General features: G+C 38.9%; 1 protein-coding gene across 1 annotated transcript in view; it reads right to left on the bottom strand.

The window, feature by feature from the left end:
- Positions 1-20,198, bottom strand: part of LOC117413302 (PH and SEC7 domain-containing protein 2-like) — a 208,720-nt gene that overhangs the window by 78,503 nt on the left and 110,019 nt on the right. The window contains exon 4 of the mRNA XM_058996660.1: positions 1,874-2,116. Within this exon, the coding sequence (XP_058852643.1) occupies positions 1,874-2,116 (243 nt within the window). The remainder of the gene's footprint in view (positions 1-1,873; positions 2,117-20,198) is intronic.

Genomic DNA, 20,198 nt, shown 5'->3' with positions numbered 1-20,198 from the left:
CAAGGTCTCTCCCAGGCAGAAATTTCAAGGCAGACAGGGGTTTCCAGATGTGCTGTCCAAGCTCTTTTGAAGAAGCACAAAGAAACGGGCAATGTTGAGGACCGTAGACGCAGTGGTCGGCCAAGGAAACTTACTGCAGCAGATGAAAGACACATCATGCTTACTTCCCTTCGCAATCGGAAGATGTCCAGCAGTGCCATCAGCTTAGAATTGGCAGAAAACAGTGGGACCCTGGTACGCCCATCTACTGTCCGGAGAAGTCTGGTCAGAAGTGGCCTTCATGGAAGACTTGCGGCCAAAAAGCCATACCTCCGACGTGGAAACAAGGCCAAGCGACTCAACTATGCACGAAAACACAGGAACTGGGGTGCAGAAAAATGGCAGCAGGTGCTCTGGACTGATGAGTCCAAATTTGAAATATTTGGCTCTAGCAGAAGGCAGTTTATTTGCCGAAGGGCTGGAGAGCGGTACACGAATGATTGTCTGCAGGCAACAGTGAAGCATGGTGGAGGTTCCTTGCAAGTTTGGGGCTGCATTTCTGCAAATGGAGATGGGGATTTGGTCAGAATTAATGGTCTCCTCAATGCTGAGAAGTACAGGCAGATACTTATCCATCATGCAATGCCATCAGGGAGGCATCTGATTGGCCCCAAATTTATTCTGCAGCATGACAACGACCCCAAACATACAGCGAAAGTCATTAAGAACTATCTTCAGTGTAAAGAAGAACAAGGAGTCCTGGAAGTGATGGTATGGCCCCCACAGAGTCCTGATCTCAAAATCATCAAGTCTGTCTGGGATTACATGAAGAGAGAGAAGCAACTGAGGCTTAAATCCACAGAAGAACTGTGGTTAGTTCTCCAAGATGTTTGGGCCAACCTACCTGCCGAGTTCCTTCAAAAACTGTGTGCAAGTGTACCTAGAAGAATTGATGCTGTTTTGAAGGCAAAGGGTGGTCACACCAAATATTGATTTGATGTAGATTTTTCTTCTGTTCACTCACTTTGCATTTTGTTAATTGATAAATATAAACTATTAACATGTCTATTTTTGAAAGCATTCTTACTTTACAGCATTTTTTCACACCTGCCTAAAACTTTTGCACAGTACTGTATATATTTTAAAAACCTCGTGAGGATGCGTGACTGATCAGCTACTGATTTATTTAACTAGCTGACAGCCACGTATCCTTATTAAACTCGTGCAGACTATGGCTGAGTGGTAATAAGATAATTAATTAATAGCTAGTTAACTCCTCGGCCAGAATATAAAGGACCCACTCTCAGCTTAGAGGGGGAGAGTGTCAGAGGAGAGACGCAAGTCTGTGGGAAAAAGAAATAAACAATTGCTACGTATGCTGGTTTCGCAACCAGCATACTACTTGTTTAGTGTTTGTTTGTTTGGCCCTTGTGCCCTTTTGTTTAGTGTTTTGTTCTGTATATATCTTTATTTCCTTTATTATTTAATAAAGTTCTGAGTGCCGTAGCGCCTCAGTTTCACTGCCATTCCTTGTTTTGGTTTCTGTTCCGTTTTGACGTCACCCCTGCAAAGCCACCCTTTCACATTCTACAGCATATATATGCTGCCCTTCAGGAAATTTAGATTAATTGACTCTGTAGAATTCAAAAGAAGGCAAATGTGGTATTTTTTGATTGAATACCATATTACAGAGTCTTTACCGCTATGGATAATGATATAAAAGTTTACCACGGTAAATTTGAAAGCTCTTTTTGCATGGTTATACTGTGCAGTCTTCCATGGTTTGCCATGTTTTATATGTGTTATCATACCTCTCTGGCCTACCACACTTTGGTACTGTATATGCATACCCATTGCCAAGTGTGGTAATCTCAATCTCAGAGGTCAAGCTTACTTCTTGCCAAGGTGGCGCGCTACATCACAGCGCTTGAATCCCTGCAGGTGATAGAGGCGCTTGGCGAGTCTGCGGGCAGCGTCGGTGTCAGCCTTGCAGCCGTTTGCTAGCGTGTCCGTGCTGCCGTGCTCCAGCTGCTCCACACTGCCCTGCTCCAGCTGCTCCATGCTGCCCTGCTCCAGCTGCTCCACACTGCCCATCTCTGAGTCAGAGTCCGATAAGACATCCTTCAAGTTTGCGTCGCTGCAACACAACCACAAGGAGAGGAAAAACTGAGTCATGGCTGCACTCAGTTATTCTTTTGCCTTTTTGGGAAAAACTGCAAACAGAAAGGCATTGTTTTCAATTACCTAGGAATGCAAGAATATTAAAACCAAATGCACTGCTAGGCACCTCATGGTGCTGGCTCCTACTAGTCTGGATTACATTACATGTGTCTAAAAAATGCCGCTACTGAGCCGTCTCAGAGACTTTTAAAAGATTATTTAAAATACCCATTCACACAGTCATAACCCTTTCACACAGCCAAAAGGATCATGTGAGTACAACTTTCAAACCTGTCAGTCAACAGATGATTTTAATGGCAACGACGATTTGCCCATAAATTTCAGCATCACGCACGTCCCTTCTATTTGTGAATTCACCTCCTCGTCACCCGTAAAGCTAACACTTCCTTAACTTATTCCAGACTCCAATTACTACCTGGTTCTTGATCAGCCATTGTATTTGAAAAAAATGAAAGCGTATAACAAAAAATACCCAACATGTCTGGTATACAGTCACGTGGGATATTGGCTTTCAATCCACGCCCACTATAGCACTTCAGTGCCGGCATAGCATTTCACACAGGAGTTAAAGACAGTTCAGTGCCGTCTCTAAACCACCTTGCGAGGTGGTTCAGAGAAGCATTAAAATATGATGGCTCTGTGACGGTATAGGCAATTCACACAGACCACAATACCGCATCAGTGCCGGTTCTGAGCCATCATAACTCTTCTGTGCGAAGGAAGTATCAGACAATTAGAACTGAAGAGCAGCTCCTGAACTCAAAGTTCAAATATACATTATATTTGAACCACAAAGAATGATGGCAAACACCATGAAAATAAAAAGGAACCAGAAAAAACTAAGAGAATGTATTTTAGTTATTTCTCCATGACCTGCATTCACAGTATCTACATAAAACATACTGGGGTTTTTTAACCAATTAAAAAAAGCCTTTGAGAAGCTCTGCATTAGATTACTTGATAAACTACAGCATTGGTGTGTAAATGGAACAATATTGAATAAATACAGTAACCTTACATTGCACACCTCCTACTGTACAAAGTGTGCAGCTGTTTGTCTATTCCAACTTTACTCTCACTCACAACACTCCAGATAAAGTGTTTGTTTTTATCAGTCAGCCCCACAAATTTCTTTTCAGGAAACAGCGCAGGGTGCAGGGAGAAGCCAAGAGTGGTATTGCAATGCTAGATATGTATCCGTGCACAGAGCTGCCTGTTTCATTCCAGCACACAGAGAGGTATTGCAATGCTAGATATGTATCCGTGCACAGAGCTGCCTGTTTCATTCCAGCACACAGAGAGGTATTGCAATGCTAGATATGTATCCGTGCACAGAGCTGCCTGTTTCATTCCAGCACACAGAGAGGTATTGCAATGCTAGATATGTATCCGTGCACAGAGCTGCCTGTTTCATTCCAGCACACAGAGAGGTATTGCAATGCTAGATATGTATCCGTGCACAGAGCTGCCTGTTTTATACCAGCACACAGAGAGGTATTGCAATGCTAGATATGTATCCGTGCACAGAGCTGCCTGTTTCATTCCAGCACACAGAGAGGTATTGCAATGCTAGATATGTATTCGTGCACAGAGCTGCCTGTTTCATTCCAGCACACAGAGAGGTATTGTAATGCTAGATATGTATCCGTGCACAGAGCTGCCTGTTTCATTCCAGCACACAGAGAGGTATTGCAATGCTAGATATGTATCCGTGCACAGAGCTGCCTGTTTTATACCAGCACACAGAGAGGTATTGCAATGCTAGATATGTATCCGTGCACAGAGCTGCCTGTTTCATTCCAGCACACAGAGAGGTATTGCAATGCTAGATATGTATTCGTGCACAGAGCTGCCTGTTTCATTCCAGCACACAGAGAGGTATTGTAATGCTAGATATGTATCCGTGCACAGAGCTGCCTGTTTTATACCAGCACACAGAGAGGTATTGTAATGCTAGATATGTATCCGTGCACAGAGCTGCCTGTTTCATACCAGCACACAGAGAGGTATTGCAATGCTAGATATGTATCCGTGCACAGAGCTGCTCGTAACATTAAAATGTTTTTTCATTTGTCCATCTCCATTGCTAGCCAGGAGCTTTAAAAACAACGCTTCTCTGTGAGGTGCTCAGTCTTCCTCTCCAGCACAGTACCCTAGTGTGTCGAGTTTACTTTCTTCACCAATCAGGAAAGCAGACAGTCCCTGTGACGCTACTGTAGGGACTTGGCTCACGATGTGTACGAATGTGCTTAATCTGAATCTACAGCACTCTCCACACATCATAAACCCTGTGCTTGCAGATCAGCTTTTAATAAACAAGTGCTGTAACGTACATATCACCCACCATGACAGTACAAACTGTAACGTTTATCACCACCCACTTCCCCCGAATGTAGGTGATACATACACGTGTACGTGTGACACAAGTTCAACAAAAACCGCTCTGTACTGTTTATACAGACTCACAAACCTGTATTGGAAACTTGCAAATCTGCTTCTAAGAAATCAAAACTCACAAATAAAACACCATTGTTATATGCAGAGGCAATGCAAATCTTTCCCACTGTAAAAGCATGCAAAGTGTAATCGAGCACAGTGAAAGCCAGGTAAAGCATAGGTAAGCATTGTAAAGTGTAGGAATGTATAGTAAAGGATATTAACAAAAAAAACAAAACATGGCAAACTATAGTAAATGCATAGTATAACTATAGGAAAACTACTGTCCAAATGTATCGTGGTAAACAGTGGGGTGCCTGCACAGTTTTATGGTTTGTCTTGATGGACAGATTGGCTTTTGGAAATGAATTAACTGCAAACTACGTAAAACCTCTTCAAAACTCTCTTTGCACACACAGCCAGATTGCACTTATTTTAATATGCAGTAAGGTAATTCATATAGAAAATAATTACAGTCTAAACAATAATAAACTAATATAAAATTGTACTGCAGCTGTAATACTGTATATTGCTAGAACGATAGTCTGCCGTTTGGCAGTTACCCCATAGTTGTATACCAATTCACCATCTGGAAAATTCCTGTTTCATAAATATCAAACTGTATGTTAATTATAAAATGTTGCAAAGAATTTCAGTAATAATGAGCAAGACAGAAAGGTTATGGAGAACCAAAAGGTGCTTCTGTGTCCAGGAACATCAAGTTAGTGTTTCTCAGTGTTAGTGCTTCTGTGAGGAATCTTGACAGCCCTACACAACATAATGTATGACAGGATGTGTTTTAGGCTCTGTATAAACCTTGTGGACCAACTTAGAGTTCAAAGTTCAAAGAGTTTTTCTTATATTTTAATTATGACAGTGCTGAATTTCCTACACATACATTTTAGAGCTTATTCGGCTCTTACACTGCAGTTATCTTGGAAATGTATTCAGAAATTGACTGCATGTTCTTTATTTAGCATTGCTCGTGTAAATAGCCCCATTCCGTTACCCTAAACCAGAATACACTGTGCTGCTGGACTAAAAATGGCAGAAGTGGCTAATCGAGAGCGGCATGATAATCATGAAACCAATCAGGCCTTCCTTCTCCAGAGGCCTAGGTTACAATCTGGCTCAGGACATGAGTGAAATTCATTTTGTGGTCTCAGCCCAGCACCTATCCTCATTAAGCAAGTCTAAACACCCTGCCAACTTACAGCACACCTAAAATGAGTAGCAAAGGGGCGGAGATGCTGGGATTCACAATTTCAATCAAACAAAGAAAAACTATTTAAATTAGGCTTTTCCCAGCCCCCCTTTACAGCTTGCCTTGTTAAAATCATGGTGAAATACAGCCTAAAGTCCTGAAACGTATCGTAAAACATGAATAAAAAAAAAACATTGGAAACTGTGGTAAATCATAGAATAGCCATGGGAAAAACATGGGAAAACTGCACCATTAACAGAAGCAAACTAGGGAGCTGTTTGCAGCAATGCTATGAAGTTCCTTGATTAAACTTAACATCTATTGATGTTTTTTTTTTTTTCAAAGATTCAATTGATGCTGTCTGATGATTGCTGCCTGAAGTCAGCATCTGGAATCATATTGTAATCTGATCGGTCGCCACCTTGGGGCGTTAACTTCTGATTGGCTGAACAAACAATTCCAATCTAATATGCACAGTATGGGTAGAGGCATTTGGCTAACTCTCCACACAACTTGGCTCAGTGTCATCTTGAGGGAGCCCAGGACTGGATGGCAGGCAGGGAGTGTTCAGGTCAGGATTGAGGTGGCTCACCTGCAGAGCTGTGAGGGGAAGCTCTCATGGTGCCGGCATGCCTGTAAACAGGAGACAGGAGACAGCTTGCCTGTGTGAATCACACACATTGTGCAGGCTCCGTCATACACAGAGGAGTGGCTTCTTATTGCACACGGAGCAACAGTGCTTTAGTCTATGAATGCTGTAGGTATTCAGTAAAAGTGCACCACAGAATACAACTTTAGGAATGCAAGGTTTAAAAGAACTCCTATGATACTGACCTACTTAGTGTGGGCAACGTAACAACATCCTCCTGAAAATACTCACTGCAACAGATTACAGTCTAAATATAAGAACCCCTGGGTGTGTCACACTAAAGTGGGTAATGAACTGGGTGTGAAAGCTAGGGACAATGGCACAGGCTAATCAAATACAGTCACTGTGAGAGCTTCCTGTCACAACCAGTGTTTTTTTCTTTTGGTTTTTTTTTTATAGTTATGATTTTTTTTTTATTTTAGTTATAGTTATTAGCTTAATTTTAGTTATAGTTATTACAGTTAACTAAATATATTTTTAGTTATTATTTAGTTATTATTACAGTTAACAGAGTGGTGATGACCTTGAAATCTGTCGAGGTAAAAATAACTTGGGTAATGCCAGGCTCTACACCTCTTCACAGTACACTCCTTAGGATAACCAACCACAAGCATGTATTGATCAGAGATTAACATTTACTAGCCAAGGCTTGCTGTACAGCCCTCTACACACTTTAATACGAGTCACATGGATTCTGTATGCTAGTTAAAAGCAGGCTGTTTATTTCAGCTTGATTTTTACTGAACAATTTACAAACACTATATTTAGTTTTCTACATTAAACTAACTTGAAGAAAAATAATTAAACCATTTAATTTGCAGTTGTAAATGTTTCAGTAGAAACTCAATGCCTGATGAAAACAAGGCATATAGAAGGGTTAAATATATAAGCAACTTGCCTGAATCAATGGTACCCATGAAAAAAAAACAGTGAATAAAAAATAAAAATAAAACATTTGCCTTTTTCTGTACAATACAAATGTACCTAATACACAGGCTTTCCAAGAGATCAGGAGAAAACATACTGCAGTGCCATATTTATAAAGCATTGACCTTTTTCTCCTTATTGGAAAACAACACAAAGAAGTTGTGGTGTCAGATAAATCTTTCATGTGCTAATTTAACAGTCCCTATAGGCATTTCAAATGCTTATTTTTCATTTTGGTTGAAAATGCTTTATGAATATGGACCATATTGAAACAAAAACTCATATCAAAATGTACATTTTCTATAGGCTTACATTAGCATTCCATATTTAGATAACAGCTTTGTCGTAAGATACATTTTCATTCCATACATGTAATATAGCACTAGTTTTGATTAACTTTGATTAAAGAATTTACTGTTTTTTTCTATCTTTATTTTTCCATTAAAGCAGAGAATGGGTGAAATCGACCTTTATGCTTTAAAAAAGCAGACTTTTTATGCCACTGAGAAACGTCTCATTTAGCGACACCCCTTTATCATATTCATCACGCAACAAAACCATGGCTACCAACATTGAAATAACGTTTGGTCACAGCAGAGTTATACATATAGATAAAGACATTTACAAAGACATTTATACAGTGCCGAGAAAAGGTTTGTGAACCCCAGTGATAATTATGGAAATTCCATAGTTTTACTATGATAGTCTTCTTGAATCAAAACCACATTTTCTTAAATATCCAATAGGGTTTATAGTAACCAATTCCATGTCTTTTGAAACAAAATGATGTATGAACTAGACAAACAATGAGTAATTAAGATTCAGGGTGTGTGAAAAAGTAAGTGAACCCCTGGTTTTATCAGCTCAATTAAGGGGATAATTAGAATCAGGTGTTTAAATAATTAGGTAGATCTTCAGGGGTGAGTTTGGGAGGCCCCACCCTATATAAACATCAGAAACTTTGTGAGTTTGGTCTTCACCATACAGGTGTGTGGAAACACGTCATGCCACATTCAAAAGAAATCTCTGAGCAACTCAGAAAAACAGTTATTGATGCTCATCAGACTAGAAAGGGTTACAAGCCCATTTCTAAGGATTTGGGGCTCCACCAATCCACCGTCAGACAGATAGTCTACAAATGGAGAAAGTTCAAGACCACAGTTACTCTATCCAGGAGCGGTCGTCCTACCAAAATCTCACCAAGAACAAACTGCAAAATCATCAAGGAAGTCAAAAAGAACCCCAGAGTAACATCCAAGGATCTGCAGGCCACTCTCGCCTTGGCTAATGTGAGTGTTCATGACTCAACTATCAGAAAAAGACTGAACAAGAATGGTGTTCATGGATAGCCAGGAGGAAACCACTGCTCTCTAAAAAGAACATTGCTGCCCGTCTGAAGTTCGGCAAAGAGCACATAGATGATCCACAGGACTTCTGGAACAATGTTCTCTGGACAGATGAGTCAAAGGTAGAGCTTTTTGGCCTCAGCAAGAAAAGTTATGTTTGGCAAAAACCAAACACTGCGTTCGAACAGAAGAACCTCATCCCAACCGTCAAGCATGGTGGTGGAAGTGTGATGGTTTGGGGCTGCTTTGCTGCCTCAGGACCTGGACGGCTTGCCATCATTGACGCAACCATGAATTCTGCATTGTATCAGAAGATTCTACAGGAGAATGTCAGGCCATCCGTCCGTGAGCTGAAGCTGAACCGAAAATAGGTCAGTGATCCTAAACATTCAAGCAGATCTACAAAAGAATGGCTGCAGAAGAAGAAATTCCGCGTTTTATAATAGCCTAGTCAAAGTCTGGACCTAAAACCCATCGAAATGTTGTGGCAGGACATGAAGCGAGCTGTCCATGCAAGGAAGCCCTCAAATGTCACCGAGTTGAAGCAGTTCTGTAAGGAGGTATGGGCCAAAACTCCTCAAAACCGATGTGAGAGACTGACCAGCAGTTACAGGAAACGCTTAGTTGAAGTCATTGCTGCTCAAGGGGGTGCCACAAGTTATTGAATCTAAAGGTTCACATACTTTTTCACACATGGATATTGAATGTTGAATCATTTGTGGATAAATAAATGTTGAAAAAGTATCATGTTTTTGTGTCATTTGTTTAATCAGGTTATCTTTATCTATTAGTAGGACTTAGATTAAGATCTAATAACATTTTAGGTTTGAAATATGTGAAAATCCTAAGGGGTTCACAAAATTCTCGGCACTGTAGCATAAATTTACAGGTAAAAATATTATACAGAGAACAAAACTAGAGATAGTTGAACAGAACTGAACTTATTATTCGGAGTCTGAGGTCTTCCCCTCTCCTGCTTCAGCACAGCTCAGTCACTAGAAGGCAAGGCAGACGAGCCCGCTTTGTCCTGCTGCAGAGACTTCAGCCGTCAGTCAGGGTCTGTGCACAATATTCATTGAAAAGTAGCAAGCATAACTAACGAAATGTTTTTTGTTTTTTGTTTTTTTACTATTTCGTTATTGTTGTACATAATTTTTTTGTTATATTAGTTAGTTATATAGTTACTGTTAACGGGTATGATTTATGTTCGTTAAGACATTTTCATTATCGTTACAGTTAACTAAAAAAAACACTGGTCACAACTCGGTCAAATGTGAGCCTCTCTGAAGAAGGCCCTGTCCGTTCTGATGAACTGTGTGGTGTCATGTGGGATAATGGAATCAGGAAGGCCCTGTCCGTTCTGATGAACTGCGTTGTGTCATGTTCGATAATGGAATCAGGAAGGCCCTGTCCGTTCTGATGAACTGCGTTGTGTCATGTGGGATAATGGAATCAGGAAGGGCCTGTCCGTTCTGATGAACTGCGTTGTGTCATGTTGGATAATGGAATCAGGAAGGGCCTGTCCGTTCTGATGAACTGCGTTGTGTCATGTTGGATCATGGAATCAGGAAGGGCCTGTCCGTTCTGATGAACTGCGTTGTGTCATGTTGGATCATGGAATCAGGAAGGCCCTGTCCGTTCTGATGAACTGTGTTGTGTCATGTGGGATAATGGAATCAGGAAGACCCTGTCCGTTCTCATGGACTGCGTTGTGTCATGTGGGATAATGGAATCGGGAAGACCCTGTCCGTTCTGATGAACTGCGTTGTGTCATGTTGGATAATGGAATCAGGAAGGCCCTGTCCGTTCTGATGAACTGCGTTGTGTCATGTGGGATAATGGAATCAGGAAGGCCCTGTCCGTTCTGATGAACTGCGTTGTGTCATGTGGGATAATGGAATCAGGAAGGCCCTGTCCGTTCTGATGAACTGTGTTTTGTCATGTGGGATAATGGAATCAGGAAGGCCCTGTCCGTTCTGATGAACTGCGTTGTGTCATGTGGGATAATGGAATCAGGAAGGCCCTGTCCGTTCTGATGAACTGCGTTGTGTCATGTTGGATAATGGAATCAGGAAGGCCCTGTCCGTTCTGATGAACTGCTTTGTGTCATGTGGGATAATGGACTCAGGATTCCACCTGCCACAGGTTAAAGGAAGGAAAGCCCAGTGAATTAGTCAGATTCACCACCTAGTCCTCTGACAAGAAGTGTCTTAAGCATTCTAACTGATCAGTAAACTTGAGTGAAACTTGTACTTCTACAATCAGTACTGTTGTAAGACATGTTTTGTAAGAACTGATTTTTGAAGAGTGTTTGTAAACTACTTTCAGTTTCAATAGTTCTTTGAAAACTGAGACTAAGCATGTGCATCAAGTGTGGTTCTCTGAATCACTTGTCGTTTGGTGTCACTATGCCAGGCGTTTTGCAAGTCTGTGCAAAGAAAGACTGTTCACTTCCTCAATAAACGTTAACATTTAGTATTTATGATAATGTGTAGCCCATTGGAAAACACTCCCATAGACATGTTTTAATAATTACACATATACCTGTACAACACGGATTTGTTTAAGGAGCATTTCTACATTCAAATGCAGTTTTAATGTGAACAAAAACAAAGCACCCTCAAAGGAACAGAATGGAATGGCTAATGCAATTGTTTGTAAAAAATCTGCCTAATTATAGTAATTCCGAAAGAACCCAAGCAGTACTAAACAGAAACACATTGTTCTGCTATGCTTCTTAGGAGGAATGTTTAATGCTATGGATGAATGTAGAACATTACTCTAGTTACCACCAATTTCCATCTGTAATCTATTTACATTCCATTGACAGCTGATGTCATTTGTTTTGCTAGTTGGAGGGTTGGGGGGGGGGGGGGTGCAGGTCAGGTATTTTAATTCTGAAATATCCTTCATTTCTTCTTGCATATCCCCTAGGGAACCGCTTACTCAGTTGTGATATAAAGTATTGATAGGATCACAATCTGGAGCTGCCTGTCCCTCAGTCTTATATATTACACTTAGTTTTACATACATGTAGAGAACCAGTTATCTAATGGGGGTGAAACTTGGTCAGGACATTATTTAGCACAATTTTCAGAATCTCTCTGTGCTCATGTTTTACGTACAGAGGCGTCCTTCAAGGTGCTCTACTTTGAGCAATCCATGTCTGTTCCAGCACAACTGAACTTTCTCTGTTCTAGTCTAGCCACAGAGAGTTCAAGATGTTGATGCATTTTCGTCAGTTTCATTTCCTAAACATTTAAACTTTAAGATTATACATGTTTAAACAAAGGCAATGTGTGTAACTCATCAGAAACTATTTACAAATGATCGAGTATAAGAATGGATGTGTAAGGCACTTAATTGCATTTAGAAAAGACAAAGAAGAAATATTGAATATGAAATAAATTCTCCAAAGACTTATTACAATTTAAACACTATGACTAACCCCTATTGTAGACCTACACACGTATATATATATATATATATATATATATATACATATATATATATATATATATATATATATATATATATATATATATATATATATATATATATTAGTGCCTTGCATAAGTATTCACCCCCCTTGGGCTTTTCCACATTTTGTAGTGTTACAACCTGGAATTAAAATGGATTTAATTAGGATTTTTTGTCACTGATCTACAGAAAATAGCCCATAATGTCGAAGTGGTGAAAAAAATCTACATATTTTTCAAAATTATTTACAAATAAAAAACTGAAAAGTCTTGATTGCATAAGTATTCACCCCCTTTGCTGTGACACCCCTAAATAAGCTCTGGTGCAACCAATTGTCTTCAGAAGTCACATAATTAGTTGAATGGAGTCCACCTGTGTGCAATTAAAGTGTCTCATGATCTCAGATTAAATAACCCTGTTTCTGGAAGGCCCCAGAGTTTGTTAAACAGCATATCTAAACAAACAGCATCATGAAGACCAAGGAGCTATCAAAACAAGTCCAGGATAAAGTTCTGGAGAAGCACCAATCAGGGTTGGGTTATAAAAAAATATCCAAAACTTTGAACATCCCCCGGAGCACCGTTAAATCCATTATTAAAAAATGGAAAGAATATGGCACAACCGCGACTCTGCCTAGAGAAGGCTGTCCACCAAAACTCAGTGACCAGGTAAGGAGGGCATTAGTCAGAGGAGCAACCAAGAGGCCAATGGTAACGCTGAAGGAGCTGGAGAGATCCACAGCTGAGATGGGAGAAACCATCCATGGGACAACTATATCCCGGACACTCCACAAAGCTGGTCTTTATAGAAGAGTGGCGAGAAGAAAGCCATTGCTGAAAAAAACCCATATCAAATCCTGTTTGGATTTTGCCAAAAGGCATGTGGGAGACGCAGCAAACATGTGGAAAAAGGTTCTCTGGTCTGATGAGACCAAAATTGAACTTTTTGGCCTTAGCGCAAAACGCTATGTGTGGCACAAAGCCACCACTGCTCATCACCCTGAGAACACCATCCCCACGGTGAAGCATGGTGGTGGCAGCATCATGTTATGGGGATGCTTTTCATCGGCAGGGACTGGGAAACTGGTCAGGATTGAGGGCAAGACAGATGGAGCCAAATACAGGGAAATTCTAGAGGAAAACCTGTTTCAGTCTGCAAGAGACCTGGGACTGGGGCGGAGGTTCACCTTCCAGCAGGACAATGACCCTAAACACACAGCCAAAACTACACTGGATTTCTTTAAATACAAGAACCTGAATGTCTTAGATTGGCCCAGTCAAAGCCCAGACCTCAATCCGATTGAGAATCTGGCAAGACTTGAAAATTGCTGTTCACCAGCGGTCCCCATCCAACTTGACAGAGCTTGAGCAATTTTGCCAAGAAGAATGGGCATAAATTGCAGGATCCAGATATGCAAAGCTGGTAGAGACTTACCCAAAAAGACTCACAGCTGTAATTGCTGCCAAAGGTGCTTCTACCAAGTATTGACTCAGGGGGGTGAATACTTATGCAACCAACAAATGTCTTTTCTTTTTTGTTTAATTAACTTTTGTGTCACAATAAAAAATATTTTGCACCTTCAAAGTGTTAAGTATGTTGTGTAAATCAAATGGTAAAAATCCCAATTAAATCCATTTTAATTCCAGGTTGTAACACTACAAAATGTGGAAAAGTCCAAGGGGGGTGAATACTTATGCAAGGCACTGTATATATATATATATATATATATATATATATATATATATATATATATATATATATATACAGACGTGCTCAAATTTGTTGGTACCCTTACAGCTCATTGAAATAATGCTTCATTCCTCCTGAAAAGTGATGAAATTAAAAGCTATTTTATCATGTATACTTGCATGCCTTTGGTATGTCATAGAATAAAGCAAAGAAGCTGTGAAAAGAGATGAATTATTGCTTATTATTGCTAAATATATTCTAAAATGGCCTGGACACATTTGTTGGTACCCCTTAGAAAAGATAATAAATAATTGGATTACAGTGATATTTCAAACTAATTAGTTTCTTTAATTAGTATCACACATGTCTCCAATCTTGTAATCAGTCATTCAGCCTATTTAAATGGAGAAAAGTAGTCACTGTGCTGTTTGGTATCATTGTGTGCACCACATTGAACATGGACTAGAGAAAGCAAAGGAGAGAGTTGTCTGAGGAGATCAGAAAGAAAATAATAGACAAGCAGCTTGATGTTCCTGTGACAACAGTTGCAAATATTATTAAGAAGTTTAAGGTCCATGGAACTGTAGCCAACCTCCCTGGGCGCGGCCGCAAGAGGAAAACCGACCCCAGATTGAACAGAAGGATAGTGCGAATGGTAGAAAAAAAACCAAGGATAACTGCCAAAGAGATACAAGCTGAACTCCAAGGTGAAGGTACGTCAGTTTCTGATCGCACCATCCGTCGCTTTTTGAGCGAAAGTGGGCTCCATGGAAGAAGACCCAGGAGGACTCCACTTTTGAAAGAAAAACATAAAAAAGCCAGACTGGAATTTGCTAAAATGCATATTAACTTGCAAACTTGCAGTCTGGAGAAGGCACCCATCAAACCTGAGACAGCTGGAGCAGTTTGCTCAGGAAGAGTGGGCCAAACTACCCGTTAACAGGTGCAGAAGTCTCATTGAGAGCTACAGAAAACGTTTGATTGCAGTGATTGCCTCTAAAGGTTGTGCAACAAAATATTACGTTAGCGGTCCCATCATTTTTGTCCATGCCATTTTCATTTGTTTTATTATTTACAATATTATGTTGAATAAAAAATCAAAAGCAAAGTCTGATTTCTATTAAATATGGAATAAACAATGGTGGATGCCAATTACTTTTGTCAGTTTCAAGTTATTTCAGAGAAAATTGTGCATTCTTCGTTTTTTGTGGAGGGGTACCAACAAATATGAGCACGTCTGTATATATATGTATATATATATATATATATATATATATATATATATATATAGTAAATACAGACTGGAGAGGAGGTCTATAGTGAAAAATTGTTGACCCAAGGGACGCCTATTTTTACCGACGGGGCTATAATTCCCAAAGCCGCAGGCTGAGGGCATTGCACCCTGGAGGTAACCATAGTCTTCCCGAGGGGCATTAAATTTTCCACTATGAGCTGAGTCTGCAGTACATGTTTAATATATATATATATATATATATATATATATATATATATATATATATATATATATATATATATATATATATATCAGTCAAAATAATAACAGAGGCAAGGTTGGCTAGTAAATATGACTTTATATACTGTAAATCCATAAATATTTGCAAGCCTTTTATTATGCGTTTTTCGAGTGTGAAAAAAAAGAACATTTTTGGCACAAATATCTTAATGCTGCACATATAATTAAATAATATACTACTACCAGTGCAACAGGTCGCCAACATTTCTGGTGCCAAATAGGTTTTATGTGTGTGATTCACCAAATATTTTGGTCACAAATTTTTATGGTTTTACAGTATTTTGTTTAAAAACAACTGATACAGATGATTTCCAAGCACTGACTATATATAGTATCCTTTTGGTTGACAGCGATTTGGGGATGCTGTCTGTGCATTGTGCTTTATCCTAGTTGACATTGGAAGCCCAGGGAGGCAAGGTGATGGAGGAGTGTTCAGCAGGTCTGCCTTTGGAACGAAAATGGAAGTGGGTGAACTTGATTTACCAAATGCTAGTAACCTGCCGGGCACCAATGTTAAAGTCTCTGGTGTGTTTGTTGGGGACAAAGCATTTCCCCTGCTATCTAATCTAATGAGACATTTTCCTGGCCATGGCCTTCCAGAAGAAGAAAAAAATATTGAATTACAGACTTTCGAGGGCGAGGAGAGTAACTGAAGATGCTTTCAGAATTCTCACAATGAGGTGGCGTGTTTTTATGTGTCTGACTACATAACTACCTGTGGTAAATAGATCATACTCTACCTCCACAGCAGAGAACGTACTGCCCCCCAAATGCTGTGGACAGAGAAGATGCGGATGGAAATGTTGGAACGAATTGGAAGGGTCATGTGTCCAAAACTGCACCCGGACTGGTGCCAATTCCTTCAGTGTGGATGCAGCATCTGTTCACCAAAATTTCAAGGCATACTTCTCTTCTTCTGCTGGGGAAGTACCTTGGCAACTACAGCACATTCGCCGTGGTTCTTTGCCTGAACAATGCTCTTTCTTTTTTTCTCGTTAGTGCTAGGTGTTGTAGGCCGACATTGCATGATGACTACCGAATTATCAGTGACGGATTCAGCTAGGCCTACATATTCCCTGCTGTGTGTCTCACTGTGCGCCTCACTGTGCGTCCCACTGTGTGTCTCACTGTGCATCTCACTGTGCGTCTCACTGTGTGCCTCACTGTCTCACTGTGAGCCTCACTATGCGTCTCACTGTGTCTCACTTTGCGTCTCACTGTGTGTCGAGGTGTTTTGTTCGTTAGACGTTTCCTCACATGTCAGCTGCATGTTTCCATTTGTCCTGATTAATACGAAAATTTTAAATCTTTTTTTCACTTCTTTTGCTGAAATAACAAGGTGTGTGTATATATATATATATATATATATATATATATATATATATATATATATATACACACACACACACACACACAATTTATTACAATATTGATCTTGTCCCATATCCATATAGCAATACACAGGGCTATTCTGTACAAATACCCATATGTATCTATCATCATTAAACATGCTTATCATATGGTGTGATTGTACGTAGCCTGTACAATTAGGTCTGTATGTTTAACCACATCTGATAAACTACTGCATAGGCTACACTTTTTATTTATTATTTTTTCAAGGCATAAAAGAAGCTGTGCATTAGCCATGTATTGAGAAATGTCTTTGTCCAAGTTGTAAAAAAATATGAGCACTGCTGTTGCATAACAGATGTCCGCATGTTGATTCAACTGTAGTACAATGTAGCTCTCATTATGCAGTGCTCCAGATAATTTTTTCTGTCAGCAGTAATCACTCCCAGAATTTTGTCAGCAGGAGTCATTTTAAATTTCCCACAAACTGCAGCAGTATTGTTTTGTGATAATAAAATAAGTCAGGGTTTACACTGGCTTTTATATTTTTGTAGTCTTTTGTAGACTAATCCTTTGAATAAACTTTCCTCTCTACTGGTACAGAATCCTCAAGGGACTTTACACCCTGTTTTTACTGTGTACCTTAAATGACTATAAACAGATATATTGTACACTGTTATGTAACATACTAATCATACACCATAACAAAATGTATTTAGTTTGTTTATTTTGCAACTTTTGTAGTGGTTTTGGAATATAAAACATTGCACTAAATCAGGAAATAGCAGTATAATTTGTATAGCCCTATAGTGATTTTCATTAAACAAAAAATAAATAAATAAATAAAAATCACATACATTTTCAGGTTTCCCTTCTCATAAAGGTATAGTCCATTACAGTTGTTACAAAGGAGGAACTATATATATATATATATATATATATATATATATATATATAGACTAGTATGTGGTATAGACTAGTAGCATAACAATTCCATTACTTTCTTATCATACATAGTTGTGTACTGGCAAAATCTGTATTTCTTTAGACTCTTCCACAGATAAAATTAAAGTTTCTACCTATATACCTGTATACCATTTACTCTGAACAATACACATGCAATATATGGCACAATATAATGTAATGTGTTTAAACGTTCCAACAACACTGTGATACAGTCAACCATACCCTGCACTATTTATCACGGCAACAAGAAAACCGGGTTGTTTTGTATGACATGTTAATTTTTTTTTTTTTTTTTTGCGTAATTGCAGGTTAGCATTTTCAAGTTCTTCAACATTACAATTGGCACGTTTAAAATACGAGCCGAAATTTTCTTTGTGTCGTTTTTTAGAAAGTGCAAATTGCCTGCTTCGTCTTATTTTGGCTTCTGCATGACACGTGTGTTTACCGCGTGAGAGAGACGGAGAGAATGAATTGTAACCATTTGTAACCATTAGGTTTGCTAGTATCAAATTCCGTTCCTCATGAAATACGGTTTGCCTTGTTTTCTTAATATAACAGTCACATTATGGGCAACGCAGTGTTTAGGTGGTGTTTATTTAGAAAGCGTAGATATTACATTTCAACTTAAAAAAATAAAACATTTTTTTTAGGTTACGTTTGAATTTGATACTACATCGGAAGTGTGCTCATTTAAAATATAAGATAGTTGATTTAATTAAATGTTACTGACAGTGGTATTATTGATCTGTCACAAATATACAATTAGGGTTACCATATGGCTCCAGATTAACCGGACGCTAGTGTGAGACAGAACGGGATTTCAAACTTGCCCCTAAATTGAAATAAATGAAGGTGTAAATGAACCATCCTTAGCTACAATTAAGAATGGTCCTTAAATACCCGCATGCGCGTCAAATAATTGTATTATACCAAGAATGAATTGCAGCCAGTCGCTATTTTTTTCTGTTTGTTAAAATTCAATCGCCCATATTATTCTGCAAATACAATCGCATCATCATCTCATTGCTCTATCGATAAATTAGCTATTCGTTCATTAAGAACTGATCAGAAGCAGCTGATCAGTGTGAATTGTTTGCTGCGCCCAAGCAATTCCACCACAGCAGGATTAATCTGAGCAAAGGTGGAGCTCATTTATACGTGAATTACTTTCAATTTAGGGGGAATTTTGAAATCCCGGTCTGTCTCAAAGCGTCCGGTTAATCTGTAGCCATATGGTAACCCTAATACAGTGTAATGATTAATGATTAAAGTACCTCATTATTGTGTGTGTGTTTGTGTATATATATATATATATATATATATATATATATATATATATATATATATATATATATATACTTTTTCATGATGGACGTTGAATTTTGAGTTACACAGGAACTGCAATATTTATCGATTTGGTCATTACTCAATTCCATTTTAAAACTTTAAAAGTGTTATAAAGCAAGACAAGTGTTATTTATTGGGGGGGGGGGGGTAGTCATTAATTTTGCTAAACCCACCAGTTGCATCACATCCAGGTTTTTCTTTTGCTTTTTGTTTTTTGTTAAATTTGGTTGTTTTGAAAATGACTGTTGATTAAGAAATAACAATTGCAATACCAATGCCTGGACAAAACACACAATAGGTTGTGCTAAAAATATACTTGAACAAACTTAAACTTAAAACAATGTGTATTCAGACCTGTTACTATTATTGGAAAATGAAACAAAAAAAACATACTGTATATAATATATTCATAATAAAAACGTGATTCCATGCAGGTCCCGTAGCCTACTATTTAAACACATTGCAACGAAAGGGTTAACAATGAAACGGTAACATGCTGAATCGTTTTTTTTTTTTTTTTAATGATTAACCTGGTGTCTGTAACTTGTTAATATCAAATGCATGTCCCTGCAGTGTCATCATAATCGCCATGCCTGTAAGGTCAAATAACGGTTGTGCAAAAATACTCTTCGTTACAAAATATAAAAATGCGTTTTCACCTTTAAATCGGAATAATCGACTACAGCCCACAATTTTAATTTTACAAGAAAGATACAAATAAATTACAAGTCTGACGTCTGCATATTAAGCATCAAGTTACAGTAGTCTATACACTTTTATTATATTTACCGTAATCAACACTGCTACTACTACGACTACGACTACTAATAATAATAATAAATACACTCACAGGAGCTCAAGAAGAACGTTGAAATGGATGTCATATTCATCTTTCCACATTTTGACAAGATGATGATGGTATCTTCCTTTCCCAAGAAGAAACTAATAAACTGTGAGCTACTTTTCCGAAAGTCTGACAGCACCATTTTCCCTGTCAAGTGCCAGCAAGGTCCGGCTGTATTCCGTCATCGTCAGTTTTAAAATCTCCAAAATCCAGGGTAACAAAAGAGCCTTTAGTGCGGAACAGTTGCAGTGAACGCGCTGGAGTTC

The sequence above is a fragment of the Acipenser ruthenus genome, chromosome 23 (assembly GCF_902713425.1).
Source record: "Acipenser ruthenus chromosome 23, fAciRut3.2 maternal haplotype, whole genome shotgun sequence".
Classification (NCBI taxonomy): domain Eukaryota; kingdom Metazoa; phylum Chordata; class Actinopteri; order Acipenseriformes; family Acipenseridae; genus Acipenser; species Acipenser ruthenus.
The sequence above is the reverse complement of the archived record's forward strand: the minus strand, read 5'-3'. Positions and strand labels throughout refer to the sequence as shown.